At 41.8% G+C, this 15,677-nt stretch overlaps 1 protein-coding gene across 1 annotated transcript in view; it reads left to right on the top strand.

Annotated features, from left to right (window-relative positions):
- INSC (INSC spindle orientation adaptor protein) overlaps positions 1-15,677 on the top strand; it is a 141,747-nt gene that overhangs the window by 64,575 nt on the left and 61,495 nt on the right. Inside the window, exons 4-5 of the mRNA XM_006142526.1 lie at positions 1,369-1,421; positions 2,812-2,935. Of these exons, the coding sequence (XP_006142588.1) occupies positions 1,369-1,421; positions 2,812-2,935 (177 nt within the window). The remainder of the gene's footprint in view (positions 1-1,368; positions 1,422-2,811; positions 2,936-15,677) is intronic.

The raw sequence follows: 15,677 nt of genomic DNA, 5'->3' as shown, positions 1-15,677 counted from the left end.
AGGGGCCTCCTACCTTTTCCAATAAAGCAGGGAGGAAAGACAGTAAGGACATTTATTAAGTCCTACTATGTGCTAAGCTTTGTGTTAGGTGATTTGATCATATCTCATTTAATCTGCACAACCTATGAGGTACGGTGAGAAGCTATGCATGGTTAAGTATACTGGCTTTAATGCCAGGTGTCTGGGTTTCAATGTCAGCTGTGCTGCGTGACCTGGCAAGTTACTTAACTTCTCTGTGCTCTATTTCCTTTACCCTAATTGGTACAATAATAGCATTTTTTTCATAGATTTGCTGTGAGGACTAAATGAGTTACTACACATAAAGCATTCAAAATATCAAGGTAATATAAACAAAGTTATAATAAATAAATGAAAAATAAAAAAGTTCATTAAAAGTATTAGTAGAATTATCTTCATTTTAGAAATAAAGAAACAAGGTACTGGATATTCCCACATGGCTGACCATGGTTTGAGTCCCAGGTCTGGTGGCTTGTCTTCTCACTTTCCCTCTCTCTCTTTGCATCTCTCTCTCTCATCAAATTAAAATAAATGAATGACTAAATAAAATGAAAATAAATCATTATTTAAAAAAAAATGAGGAAACAGAAATGCCGAGAGGCGAAGAAATGCCCAAAGTTCTGCAGTGCATGGTGTAAGCAGGATCCGACCTGAACTTTTCTGACTCTAGGGCTTTAATCACAAAGTGAACTGTTAAACATTCCCCTTACTATTATTTCTCTACTTTTCCCATCATTCACTTTTTTTTTTTTGGAGAGATTTTCGCTATAGGGCGCGTGCGCTCGCCAGACAGACAGAGAGAGACAGAGAGACAGAAAGCGAGAAATCACCCCCCGGGGGGATGGTCACACCGCAATCCCTTCTCCTCCATTCTCCTCTTGGGATCTTGGGCACTTACACACACGCGCCCGGCGTGAATTTTAAGCCACCCAGTCAGGGACTCGAACTGCGGTCGACTACATGGGAGTCCAGCTACATAGGCATTACGCTAACTGCTGGTTCCCTCATCATTCACTTTTCACCTCAATGCTTTGCCCTTTGCTTCAAATGTTTTCCTTCCTCCACTTTACAGACGGTAAACTTTTATTCTTCCTTTGAAGCCCAGCTTAAATGCTCCTTCCTATGAACCTTCCAAGATCCCCAGCACAACTCATTCTCGGTTTTATTTTCTTGCAGTCCCGAGCAGCTGATAATGACCTCGCTCACCACCTGTACACCCGGCAGTTTATGTGCCCACCCCCCAAATCAGATGACTTGATTCTTGATCTCCAGGCCCCGGAGTGCCCAGCAAGGCAGTCGATCCTCACCGATGCTTATTGATTGTAATACAGTTGTTCTATTTTCCCACAGGTTGAGAAGCTGCTGATGGAGAAATGCTCGGAGCTCTCAGCAGTCACAGAGAGGTATGGCCGGCCCGGGGTCGCCCATGGTCTGCCAGCCCATCCCCCTGCAAGGGAAGGAATTGGCATCTTCTCTCAGAGGGAGCAGGGAAGTAGGGAGGCCTCGTGGTGTCTAAGAGATTCCTTTTCTGACTTTGAAAACCTTAAAAAAATTCCTTTGGGACTTTCTGCCCCATTTCCAAGCCCTAGGGAAAAAGCAGAAGAGAGGCTCAGGCATGGGGAAGGAATTTTTGAGAAGGTGGGAAAGTAAAAGTTTCCCACAGCTTCGAGAAGCCCCCGTGGCCCCTGAGGTCAAGGGAAGAGTCAAGGCAAGGTGAGAGCTGACATGCACACCCTTACACACACAGACATGGGCGTTCATCCACACTCACTCACTCACACGGATAAACACTCGCACAGTCACAGAAATGCACCCACTCCCTCTTCTCCTTATTTCGCCCACATAAACAAACATGCGATCACACTCAGACCCATGCACACACTCAGCCACACATGTACACCTGGGCGTGTGCTGACACCCTCCCTCACTCTTCTCAGCCCCCACGCCTCAGAGGGAGAGCCTGAGTCTTAGTATCCCCTAGCGCTCCATAGGCTTTGGTTTTCTGGGTGGCCACAGTTCCCGTTTGGATTTGAGCTTGGTTTCCTCTGTTCTTCCTGTCTGAGAAGAAGACCCTCCAGGCTGTTTTCTTTTTTTCTTTCTTTTCTTTCTTTTTTTCTTAGAGGTTTTTGCCATAGGGTATATGTGCTTACCAAAGAGAGTGAGAGACAGAGACAGTGAGAGGGAAAGTGAGAAATCAACCCCTGAGGTCTGGGGGAATGGCCATGCTGCAATCCCTTCTCTATTCTCCTCCTGGGATCTTGGGCATACACACACATGTGCTTGGCGTGAGTTTCAAGCCACCGGGCCCAGGACTGGAACCACAGTCGGCCCTGTGGGAGTCCAGCAATGTAACCACTATGCCATCTGCTGGTCCCAAGGCTGCTTTCTATATGCTGTAGGCAGCCATGGTTAAAGGTCCACGGGCATTGCCAAACGCCCTTGGAGTGAGCACTGGCAATGCCTGGCACCCCAACACCCTCTTCTCAGCCTCCCACCCCTCCATGCCCCAGACCACAGCGATGGCAGATTGTCCTTGGGAGAAGTCCAGGTGTGGACTTGCTACATCCTGATGGCCTTTCTTCCCAGTGATGGGGACTGTTCACCCCATCTCAGGCCAACACTTCCCTGCACACTGAGGGGCTGGGAGTAGGCAGCTGTGAAATATTCCAGGTCTGACTCCCAGAAAGTGGCTGTCTTTCCCCTTGGCCTCTTTCACATGCACAATCCCCTGAGATGCTCCAGGCTGACCACCTGGTCCTTCCAGGGTCCCACGCCATGGTTTCTCCTCCCCAGGTGCCTGCAGGCAGAGAATGAGCACGTCCTGAAGTCAATGAAGGCCTGTGTGAGCGAGACCCTGAGCACGCTGGGCCAGCACTTTGGCCAGCTGCTGGAGCTGGCCCTGACCAGGGAGGTGCAGGTCAGTGTGGGTGGGGCTGGTGAGAGGGGCCCTCAGGTGGATTCACTGGGGTAGGGGATAGAGGGGCTGAACCAGGATGGGGGAAGCTGATGAAATGGCCGTTCTTAGAAAGGATCCTTCTCCTAGCATCTGTGAGACAAGACTGTCAGAACCTTCTTGAGTATCTGGGCCAACTGCATTTTCCAGATGTGAAAACTCTAGCCCAGAGGGGGAAGAAACTTAACCGAAGTCACACAGCAAAGAGACAGCAGCGTCCAGCAGCTCCAAGTACCCTTACAGTATGGTTCTCATCACCCTGAATCTTCTGTGTTGATTCAGAGTGCATCTAATAGATTTTTACTATCCTGAGAGACTTGAGGCGCCTGTGGGAGACAAGCCAATTCTGGAAATCTTGGCAACAGAGAAGAATCTAGAAAGGTTCTAGAATCTGAACCCTGCCTCTAAGCAGGCTCATGCTAGATTCCAGAAAGAGCGAGCTTTGGAGCCTGCAGTTCTGTTTTCAAATTGTGGCTCACCATGGGACTTGGTCAAGTTCCTTAACCTCTCTCAGCTCCATTTTCCTCATCTATAAAGCTAGGCGCCCTCCCCAGGAAAAACTGGGAGGACTGAGCAAACAGGTTGAGGAGGTGCTTAGCACACAGCATGGGTTAAATACATGTTATTTCCCTCCCTTGCCTTTTGCTATTTCAAAAGCCTCCCAGTAAAGCAGATTCCATAAGGTTTTCATTATGAAAGGTATTTACATGTTATTTATAGTTACAGAAATACTGTGTTACATATTTGCCATTCTTTTCCCACCACCAAATAAAAGCTTCCCACAAATAACAAATCCCTGTCCATGTGGGCGTCTCTCCAACCTCAGCCTCTCTGCTGAGCCCGGAGTTTGCTTTCCCCTCTTCCCATCTGGTTCATTTTGCCCAGAATCCAGGCCTGGCTGGCCTGACTCACCTGCTGGTCCTGCTTCAGTCCGTACTCCTCAGGCCCACAGGGCCTGCACCCCATGTCAGTGTAGCTGGGTCCCAGCATTCTCAGCCTCCCAACCACAGAATGGCTCTTGGAAGCCATTCTCCCTGTCCTGAGGTCTGGGATGAAGGGAAAGAAGGGGCCGGAGGCCAGGGTGCTGAGACAGGCACTTAGAGCTGATGCTGACAATCACGGGATGGCCTAGACAGAACCATTCGGCCTCACAGGACCCAGGGGAGTGTGGGGGCCAAAAATGGGTGAAGAAATTGAGGGAGTGATGAGCAAGAATATCGAAGTTAGTGAAGGGGCAGGGGACCTGGAGGAATTTCTTTGTTTTTTTTTTTTTTTTTTTTTTTGCTCTTATTTATTTATTTTTATATACAACTTATCTATTTTATGTTCATTCACTGAGCATCATCACAGCATATCAAATGTGATTACTCATCCAGAATACGCTGTATAGTGGCTTAATCGTACATGTTGTCGTCGACCAGTACGGGGAGCTTGTTGTTGTTTTTTTACTCCATTTTGGTGCCCACTTGCTTGGTCATACCAGGTTCAATGAAAAGGGCTGATATGGAAGGGCTCAGCTGGATTGCAAACAAGAGTCAGCTAGGTCTGGAATTAGAAGCTCTCCCTGTCTAGGAGCATAGCAGCAGAGTGTCTTTGATACTCTAGGTCATAGAAGCTTGGAGAAAGTTCCCTGGAGCTGTCAGGAGCATATTTGGGCTTTTTAGACTATGTATTTGGGTCCATTCTGGTTTCCCCTCATTCTGACCTTGTGATCCTATTTCCCTGGCTGTCTCCTGTCCCAGTGCCAGGTTCGACAATCTAGATGACAGACACTCGACCTGGCATTGAACTGAATCAGCTACTTCTCTGTTGAACTTAGTCTCTCACTGGCCTCCCTGCCCTGCAGGGTGGCAGGGTTCTATTCTCTATTCATCTGCAGTTGTTTCCTTCCTGATCACCTCCTTTCCTGGTGCTTTCCCCTTCCCTGTTCCCATGCCCCATGGTGTCTTCTCAACCCTCCTATGGGCTGGGCACGCATGGTCTTCACATTTTTTTGTGTGAGCCTTAGCTTCTTTTTTTCTTAATTGCTAGAGGGTTTGTTCACTCATCAGAGGGAGATGAAGAGCAAGAAAGTGAGAGAGAGAGAGAGAGAGAGAGAGAGAGGGAGAGAGAGAGAGAACTCCCCAAAGGGACATGGTCATGGTGCAATCTCTTCTCCATCTCTTCAACCTTTTGAAATTTGGAGCACATTGTGTTTTTTAAACCTCCAGGTCTGAGATTCAAGACATGGTCAGCCATGTGGGATCTGGTTCCCTTTAACCAGACCAGGCTACAAGTCCAGGTCTTTGACTTCTTCTCACATTAGAAAGTTCCCATACAAAATAGTTGTGATATCAGGAAATACAATGGCTGAAGGAAAGCTAATTTGTGTTCAGTTGTAAACATATGTCTCTTCAACTTGTGGCTCAAATACTGTTTTCTAGGATGCTAGTAATTATACCAGGATCTCACGGGGGGTGCGGTGGGGTGGGGAATGTGGTTTCTGAATATAATAAAATTAAACTAATTTTGCACCAGGACTTCTCCTGTGATGTGGCATTCTGCTGTGCAAATCTCCCTAAAGTTTCCCTTACGTTCTTAGTATTTCTTATCTGACCAGTAACTTCTGTATGTGTAACCTCCACTGGGTTTGTTTTGTTCATGTGCCTATCTTCAGTGACTAGAACAGGCATAGAATATTAAGCACTACATTGCAAACTTACATTAAAGCACCTATTTACTCATTCTGGGATGCTGGTGTTTCAAGAAGTGCAATTTGGCAATCACTCTTTTAGCACTAGGAGACCATGTAGGCTCTTGAGAGAAACAGTTATTTCTTCTTACCACATACATAAAAATAATAAATGGTGAAACTCATCGTACTTACGAGGGCAGTGATGAGCTAGCAATTATGCTCAGAAGAGTTTTAGGAAGAAGGCAAGGGGCTAAAGATCAATGTATGTAAGGAACAGTTAGAGGAGCAGGGCATATTTAATCTGCAGATAAACAGACTCTCTGCTACCTACAAGGTTCTATGCTGTGGAGTCCCAAAGGGAAGACAGACATAGATCCAGTGAATAGAGTCTATAGGATATTCCATGTAAAAAGCAGTTTGCAAGGCAATAGGGCAACCCAGTGGTGGAAAGGGCTGCCTTAAGAACTCACCATTACTGGGGCCAGCAGGTGGTGTAGTGGTTAAGGCACTAGACTCCATGGTTGGAGTCCTGGACCTGATGGCTTGAAAATCATGCTGGAATGTGTGTGAGCATGTCCAAAATCCTGAGAGGAGAATAGAGAAGGGATTGCAGTGTGGTCATTCCCCCTCGGGGGTGATTTCTCATTTTCTCCCTCCCTGTCTCTCCATTGAGTGCTCATATCCTATAACAAAAATATCTCTCTAAAAAAATAAGAAAGAAAGAAAAAAGAAAAAGATGGGGTTACTTCATTACTAAGATGGGATAAGCCATTGTTGGGAAGACATAGACAGTAGATGGAGGTTGAATTGAATGGCTTATAAGGTTTCTTTCAAATTCAATAGTATTTAATTCTATGAACAAGAATATTGTGGGGATACTGAACTGAATCTGGATTTGGAGGCATATCAGGGTTCAAATCCTGATTGTGCTGCTTACTGGTTATGCAAATAGGGCAAGTTCCTTAATGTCTCTGACCCTTGGTTTCCTCACCTCTACAGTGGGTTGTAGTTGGGAGTTATATGAGACAACACAAGAGTAAGTGGTGGTACTCTCCTCATTTAGAGACCTTCTCTGCCTTGAGAAAATCCAGCAGCAAGCTTTGGAGAAGGTTCCTAATCACTTGGTTGTTTATTAAGATTATTTAACTACTTGATGGGGTATAAAAGAAGGTAATAATTAAATGTTAGGAGCTACTACTGGGAAATGAACAGACATTAGTGATTAGTCTACCTAGCAATAAAGAATCAGTCATGTGGGCTGTAAGGGGAGAGAAGACTTGGCCTACAAAAGTTGATTTACTTAAAGATGACTGAGGACATCAGTTCTCAATCTTTTTGGCACCAGAGACAGTAAGACAATATTCCAGATTGGGTAGAGGGTGTTGGGGGAATGGCTTACTCTCATGCACAGTTCGCAATAGGGTTTGTCCTATGAAACGCTAATGCTGCTGCTGACCTGATGGGAGGTGGGGCTCAGTGATAATGTGAGCAACGGGGTGCAGCCATCAATACAGATGCAGCTATAGGGTGCACACACTCGCCAAAAGGAGTTGGGAGGGAAAGTGAGAAACACCCTCCAGAAAGATGGCCACACCTCAATCCCTTTTCCTCCATTTTCCTCTCAGGATTTTGGGCACAAATCCACATGCACCTGGTACGTTTCTCAAAGTGCCAGGTCTAGGACTCAAACCTTGCAGTTGACTATGTGGGAATCAGCTGTCCTAATAACCAGGCTACCTGCTGGCCCCAATCTTTAATCACATTTTAAGTTTCCCTGGGAGAAACTAAAGTAAAAGAAGAAAAAAACCTGAATCCCTTTACTCTTTGGAATAATCTCAAAGCCTGAATTTTTAGGTTAACACAATCTTTTAAATTTTCTCATCGGTTCATCTCAGCCATAGGAACCCCTTTCCAGTGTGTGTGAGGATCGAGGAGGCTTCCTTTAGTACCTACAGTCCAGACTGTCTCTACAGCAACGGGAGGGTTATCTCCAGACTTCTCAATTTGTACTGGTATTTCCCAGCCATAATCGAAAGGGCCCAAAGAGTGAGTACACTAGGTATGCAGTATTATCACAACACTACCCTATATTCATAAATAGTTAAAGCAGATAGAGCCTCAGTCCCTAAGGCAGGAACCCCAGGCAACATTTTGTCTCAAGACGTCGTCCTCACGATTGCCAAAGGTGTTAAAGATGCTCATCTGTGGCTGAGGGTAGGAGGATGGGCAGTAGATACCTTCTGGTGCGGCGTTGGCAGCACGTCAGCCAGTTTATTTCAGTTGTCCACAGAATTTGTGAACACATACTCCCTGGAGGAAAGCATCCATCATGGGTTAATTGTGGTACTATGCTCACCATATATGGGAGAAAAATGTCCCTTTTCTCACTGAAGGGCATTTGATATGTTTTAGTCTTTCTGAAAAGTCAGGCGTCTACAACCTCTTTGCAAGGACTTGCTTGATTTATACATCTTGTACATTCAAAATGTTTTAATTTTTAGGTCCTTCTAAACACTGTGTTTCTGGCACCTCAGGCTGCTCTGACTTGAGTGAGCTCTCCAAAGTGACTTACACCTGTGGTCTTCAAAACACTTGAAATACATCCCATCCCCCAGGTTCCCAAGAATGTCCCAGGAGAAAGACAAGAACATATAATTTTAAGGAAATCTATTTCCAGATCTTCAATGTTCATTTGTTTTCCTTCCTAAAAATGATCCTCCCAATAATATGCTGGTTTTTTTTTATAGCCTTCCCATTACTTTCCATAAGAAAGGCATACTCCTCACTTATTCCAAAATTTACAGTGCCCTGGCCCACCCTGCAAAAGATTGAGGTAGGAATGGAAATTCCAACAAAGGAGACATCTTCATTCATGAACCATAAAGCCTTGAGTCCTCCACAAGTTATTTTCGTGTTTTATACATATTTATATTGAGAGAGCATTAGAAATTGTGTATTTTTTCCAGATGAGAATTTTCTGAATTCAGCCATATGGTAGAAAGTGTGTGCGTGTGTGGTTAGAGGAGGAGTTATGAAAATTTCCAATTTGTTTTTATCTCTTCCACCCATGTATTCTCAAATAGTGTCTGATTCTTAAGGAAACTTCTCCTTAGACCAAAGCAAAGAGAGCACATAAAACACTAAACATAGATTTTTTTTTTAAGGACATGTGGTTAAAGGCAAGTTATTGTTTTCAGCTGATTTTCATACTCATCCCTCCAATGTGACATTAGCTAGAAAGAAAAGTATCTTTTTAAAATGATGTCTTGAAAACATTTATTATCCAAAATATGTGAGTGGCATTTCTTTTTTAACACTTTTTAAAAAATATTCTTCTTATTTTTTTAAACATTCAATGGCTATACATCATTTGGCTTGTAAAGAGAATTTACCCAACAAGAAATACACCTCAGACCAGTCCAGTAGAGACTATTATACGCATTATCATCAATAGGCAATACACCATTTCTGTGTCCCAAAATGTCTTGCCTCTCTGTTTTTCGCCCTAATTCCTTCCCTAGACTCTTCCCTTCTCCCACCCTCCCTCCGCACTGTCTCCAGGGTCCTTAACTATGAAGGAAAAGTATCTTTAAAGAACCAAAGATACTAATGGTTAATAATGCTGATTTCTATAAATGTTTTTGTGAATGAACAACATTTTCAAACTATAGGATCATTGGAAAAGTCATGATACATTTTTGCATAGAAAACCAAAAAATATACCTCATGACTTTTCTGATGACCCGATATATTATTTTGTCAAAACATTCTTTAAAATATTTATACTTCCTATTAAAAGATAAACTTACTAGCATTTGGACTAATTAGGTTTAAACAGTATGTACCTTTTTTCTTCTTTAAAGACATGGAAAATTTGACTATGAGAGTTACTAACAATAATCACATTATTTCTGATCTTTAAAGTCTCAGTTTTTATTTAATTTTTCCTGAAAGATGCTTGCTAAACTTCAATACATGTATACACCTATTTACTGAGGGAATACTATGCCTTTTACCATATTCTTTTTTTATTATCATCATAATCTTCTTTATATTCTTAGATTTATAATTAACATAGAATATGTTACATAGCTACATATTACTTTGTGTTCCTACAAATTCAATAAATTGTTTTATCTTGGCTTTGTAATATATGCAAATACATAAAATTTCATTTTAGTGACATTATTTTAATATCGATGGCTTTAAGCATTTCCTTTAGAGAATGATCTTCATAATTACTTGTCATTGGTTTCTAACATTTCTTCAAACACTTATCAAAACTTTTTAAAATTAAAAATGAAGTCAGATGTTTATTGACAGAAAACAAAGTCTAACTTGGCTGGTTGGATTAAATAAAAGGACTGTCTTTGTCCATTAGGTTACCGACTGGGTATTTTTCATAAATTAAAAAAGCGAAAGCTATAGCATCAAGGTTTTGATAAAACAAGTTTGAAGCACAAAAATACCTTGTTAAACATTGTCTTGGCAATGAAATGAATAATATTTACGTCTTCCCAATCCTTTCTGAATAACTTGGGTGAACTAAGGTGCTTTAAGTAAAAAAGTAATGGGTATAAATTATTTGATAAGTCTTGGTAAAGTACTTTTGGAATTTTTCCCAGAAATTGAGAAAACGAATGAACGATGTTAATGACTGGGTGACAAATGCTTCTGCAAGTCAAATGGTTGCCAGTTCGTCTCTCATTTAGAGGGGGACCAATTTAGAGGCGCTATCATTAAAAATAGTATTTGGTGATAAGTCACTATGTGATTACATAACTTAGAAGGTCTTCCAATGGTTGAGAAATGTAGCTATAAATGCCTCCCATTCTCCTCTAAGAATTTATGGAAACAAGATTTTTCAGAGCTTATCTAAAATACAGCATATCATAGCATATAAGCAAACATAGATGCATGAATGAATTAGAAAGCCTACAAAGGATAAAAGAAACAATTCATTTCATTAAGAAATATATTTGTAATAAAATTTTAATTTTGTAATGATCAAAATTTATAGTCTATTTTGTTTTAACCAATTGAGTTGAAATCAATTTTAATGGAAATTCAACCAAGAAAAGATTTCTTTTAAAACCTGGAACTGACTCAGCCAGTAGTGTGGTGGTTGAGGTGGCTGAATCCCACATGGCAGACTGAGCAGTTCAAACCCCAGACCCAGGGACTTGAAAAACTCATTGGGCATGTTTGTACACACATGTGTGTGCGTGCGCGCGTGTGTGTGTGTATTATCCAAAGAAGAGAATGGAGAAGATAAGATCATAGCATGGTCATCCCTCCTGGGAGATGCTGTCTGTCTCCCTCTCTTTTGCTCTAGTGAATGCGCATGCCCTATAATAAATTAAAAAACAAACAAACAAAAAAACACTTGGAGCCTGAGTCAGCTCTTTGGCCTGGTGGTTAAGGCAGTGGATCCTATGTAGCTAACTACATGGTTTGAATCCCAGATCAGTGACTTGAAGAACATGCTAGGTGTGTGTGCCCAAAATCCTGAAAGGAGGAAGAGATAGAGGACAAGGGATTGCAGCATGACCATTTCTCATGAGGAACTCTCTCCTCTCTTTCTCTCTCTCTCTCTCTACACACACATACACACTAAAAAGTAAAACACTTAAAGCCTATAATAACAGGAAATAAAATTTCAAATTTCAATGATAAGCATAATAAAAGTGATCTCTAAAACTTAAATATATTACACGAAGGTAAAATTCTGAGGAAAAATTGGGATGAAAACATACATTTAATGATGAAGAGAAAAATGAAAAGTGTTAAAGAAAGAGATTACTCATATTTTTTGAATGGACAATGATGATTGTTATCAGATAGTTTGGGTATTTAGAGTCCATGGAATACATCTGAAAGAATGATGTAATGATTTTACTTTCTGTCAATATTTACAGACTGCTGGAAATTATATATTGTCTGAATTTTTAAAATTTATGATGAAAAAATCTAACTGTCAAGTTAAAAATGTGCAAGGGATCTTATATTTTTTCCAAAATTGTTTTAGGGCAAAATGAGGAAAAAAAATGCTTTTGACTTAGGACCCACAGACACATCTAGTTCCATATTATGATGGCTACTGCCTCTGCCTCTTGCTGGAGAATTGCTTTAGGCCTTAAGACCCGTCTTGTAGGAAATAGGTTCATCCAGTTTCCATGCTTGTTACATTGAAGAGTCGCCCTCAGCAGATATTGAACTGAAACCACCAGTGATGGTCCTCAAGTCTGGTCCTTACGGACCTCAGGAGTTCCAGCCCCTCTGCCATGTACTTTTCAGGATATAGGCTTTGCACACCCTTTGAATATTCCAGCCTTGAGTAATATTCCTTTCTGTTGTTCTTTTTCTTCAGTAAGGAACTGTATCTCCCACATTCTTTTTCCTTCCGTTAATCCCTTACTCCTTGCAGGGAGATTCAGTTGAATTTCTAACAGTTCACCCACTTACTCCGAGAGAGTCCAGCAGCTGGATCCAAGCAGATTTTTCTACTTTCACTTCCCTTTGCTTTCTGGCACATTCTCTTGTTTTTCCAAGTTCTTCTGGATTTTGTGATTTTTCTTATTGAGAGAAATGAAATAACTTAAGTTCTAGATCTCCCCAAATCCTCCAGTGCTTACAAATCTTATCCACATTTACCTTTCTAAATTGGATATTTCCCACCTAGGATGTTTTTTCCCATCTGACCAATAGCTAATCCAAACCTGGATTCGCTTACTATTTTTCTGGCTCTTCCTCAGCATGCCCATCTTTCTGGGCTACCCCTTAGGACCCTGTCTCATGCATATCTCCAGCAAGTTTCCTTAGGACACAGGCAATGCTACATTCCAACTTCCCAAGACATTCACCTGGGAAATATATCCAGTAATTCTTTGACTAGTTCATGCTGAACTTTGCAGTCTTTTCCTATTTTCCAGAGCCCTACTAATGTATATCAAACAACTCCAGTAACAACCATTTTTCTTATAACTCATGATGTTAGGGGTTAGGAATTTGGACACTTGACCGAGTGATTAATTCTATTCCATGCAGTATCAACAGAGGTAGTATTTAGCTGGCAGATAGTTTGCAGAGTCCTAGACAGCTAGCTCACATGTCTGGTAAAGTTTGTAGAGTCCTAGACAGCTAGCTCACATGTCTGGTAACTTGGAGCAGAAGGATAGAACCAATTTTTTAAATTTAATTTTAAAAAAAATTTAAGACAGAGTTTCGCTGTGCTGTAATCTTCTTGCCCCAGCCTCCCAGGTGAGACTAGCAGCCACACCACCACACCTGGTCCTCTTTTCTGACAGAGTTTCTCACTATGCTTTCCAGGCTGGCTCTGAGTTTACCATCCTCTTGCCTCAAGTTGCTGGGACACAGGTGCATGCCACTGTTCCTGGCCCTTTAGGTTGGAACAGAAATAGAACCCAAGCACTGCTGTCCCAGTCTGCTTATAGTGTCTCTATAGTATGTACTCCAGTGACTGGACCTTGGCTGTAAGTGTTAATCTGGGGTCCTAGGCATGGTTTTCTCAGCATGACAGTCTGAAAGTCATTACACTTTGTACATGCCAGCTCAGGGCTCTCAAAAGTATTTCAAGAAGCCTGGGTAGAAACTTTAAACCTTCTTATAACCTAGCCTTGGAAACCCTCAGACATTACTCTGCCATATGTTGGCTTATGTTGGTCAAACGAGTCATTAAGTCTAGTCAAGATTCAAGGAAAGAGGACTAAGAGCCCATCTCTCTATAAGAGGATTAGATTGAGAGAAAGAAGGAACAACAGGGACACATGGCAATTCCACAGAGAGAAGGGCCAACAGGCAGGCCCAAGCCAAGCTGTTCAGCTTGAGCTCATCAGCAGGTGCCCCTGTCTGGCCCACTGTGGGGAGGAGGGGCTCTCCAGAACCAGTACCTAGTTCCTTCAGTCCTAGGAAAAGAAGGCTCAATAGGAAGAACCTGCAGGGATAGAAGGTAGGAGCTGCTGTCCCATGTGTGCTGATGCTATTCTGCCCCTCACCCATCCAGGACCAACAGGCAGGTCCAAGCTCAGCTACTTGAATAGAAACTCATGAGCAGTGCCCCCTATCCAGCCTTCTGGGGGGTGGGAGAAGGGGCTCTCTAGTCCAAGCAGCATGCTGGTATAACATCTTGCATCCTATCTGTCAGCTCAACCTCCATCCACATTGGGAGCAGTTAAGTTTGGGTATATAAGAACCAAACACCTGAATATAGGAGGCTCCTCATAACTCCCTTAGCAGTAAACAGAGAGAAACTTCCCTCTGAAAAAAAATGAGCCCCAAACTCCTACTGTGTATTTCATATTCCTACCTACGGTAGAGAAGGGAAACTGGCACAGATCTTACTCCTGTCATAAAGAAGTACAGCAGTGCAGAACAACAGAAACATACTTCAAAGAAAGAGGAAGAAGTGAGTATACCACCAGATGACTGAAAATCAAAGCAGAGCCCCAAGAAATAGGAGAAAGTCAGAAGCTACCTCCCCCTTAAAGGATCATAACTTCTAAACAACAGTGGATAAAACAAAGAGATTGCAGAAATGTTAGAAAGAGAACTCAGAATATTCATTGCAACAATACTCATCAAGCTATAAGAGAAAAACAAAGAACCAATTCCAGGAGATGAATAAATCCTTCCACGACTGGAAGGACAAACTCTATAAAGAGGCAGACACACTGAGAAAGAATCAGACAAAATTTCTGGAGATAAAGAATACAATGCAGGAAGTAAAAAATGCCTAAGGAGTATCAGCAGTGGATTATAGCACACAGAAGAAAGACTCTTTGACCTTGAAGATTAAACCTCTGATTTAGTCCAAGCAAGGGAAAAGAATAGAAGAATAGCCATTAAAAATGAGGACAATTACAACAAATTCTGGACACCATTAAACGGCCAAATAGCTGCATAATAGGTATTCCAGAAAGCAGAGACAGGTAAAGATATAGAAAATATATTTTATAATATATTAACTAAAAGTTTTCCAAATTTAGAGTGGTATAGGGACAGTCAAATCTAGACGATACAGAGGACATCAAATAGATTTAAGAAGGTCCTCTCCAAGGCATATCATAGCCAAATTGGTAAAAGTCAAAGAAGAAGGCAAAATTCTAAAAATGACAAGAGAAACACCAAATTATTTACAAAGGTAATCATATTAGACCAGCATCAGATCTCTCTGCTGAAACAATGCAGACAAGGAAAGAATGGGAAGACATATTTAAAACTCTGGAAGAAAAGCAATTTTAACCAAGAGTATACCCAGCAAGATTATCCTTCAAATGGGAAAGAAAAATAAAATCATTCCTAGATAAACAAGTGCTAAAAGAATTCACCGAAATGAAATAAGTTTTCAGGAAATACGTAAGGGACAACTTAACACCAGGAAAGCTAAAGGAAGACAAATAGAAGTAAGAGAGCATAAAACAACTAGTAAAAAAAGGAGAAGTCCACACATATTAATAATAACATTGAATATCAGGACCAAATGCAGTTTCAAATATTTCACACAGAAGCAGGTTTAAATACAAATTCTTTGAGAAACAGTTCTCTCCACAGGTTTAAATTTTATCATAACCGTTGTTCATTGAATATAACTAGATACTAGAGGAAAGTTCAAAATGTTATGGCTGAATGATTTTTTTTTAAGACTAAAATTAAGAGCTTTGTAAAGCCTATAAATCACTGGCTGTACCATGTTTTCACCTTTTTTTTTTTAGGAGAGATTTTTTTTTTTCACTATAGGGTGCGTGCGCTCGCCAGACAGACAGAGAGAGACATAGAGACAGAAAGCGAGAAGTCACCCCCCAGGAGGGATGGCCACGCTGCAATCTCTTCTCCTCCATTCTCCTCTCGGGATCTTGGGAACACACGCACACGTGCCCGGCGTGAGTTTTAAGCCACTGGGTCCGGGACGCGAACCACGGTCGACTATGTGGGAGTCCAGCGACATAGCCATTATGCTAACTGCTGGTTCCCCCATGTTTTCCCTTTTTTTTTTTTTTCTTTTTATACACACAT

This window comes from Tupaia chinensis, unplaced genomic scaffold, assembly GCF_000334495.1.
Source record: "Tupaia chinensis unplaced genomic scaffold, TupChi_1.0 Scaffold000077_1, whole genome shotgun sequence".
NCBI classification, from domain to species: domain Eukaryota; kingdom Metazoa; phylum Chordata; class Mammalia; order Scandentia; family Tupaiidae; genus Tupaia; species Tupaia belangeri.
The sequence above is the reverse complement of the archived record's forward strand: the minus strand, read 5'-3'. Positions and strand labels throughout refer to the sequence as shown.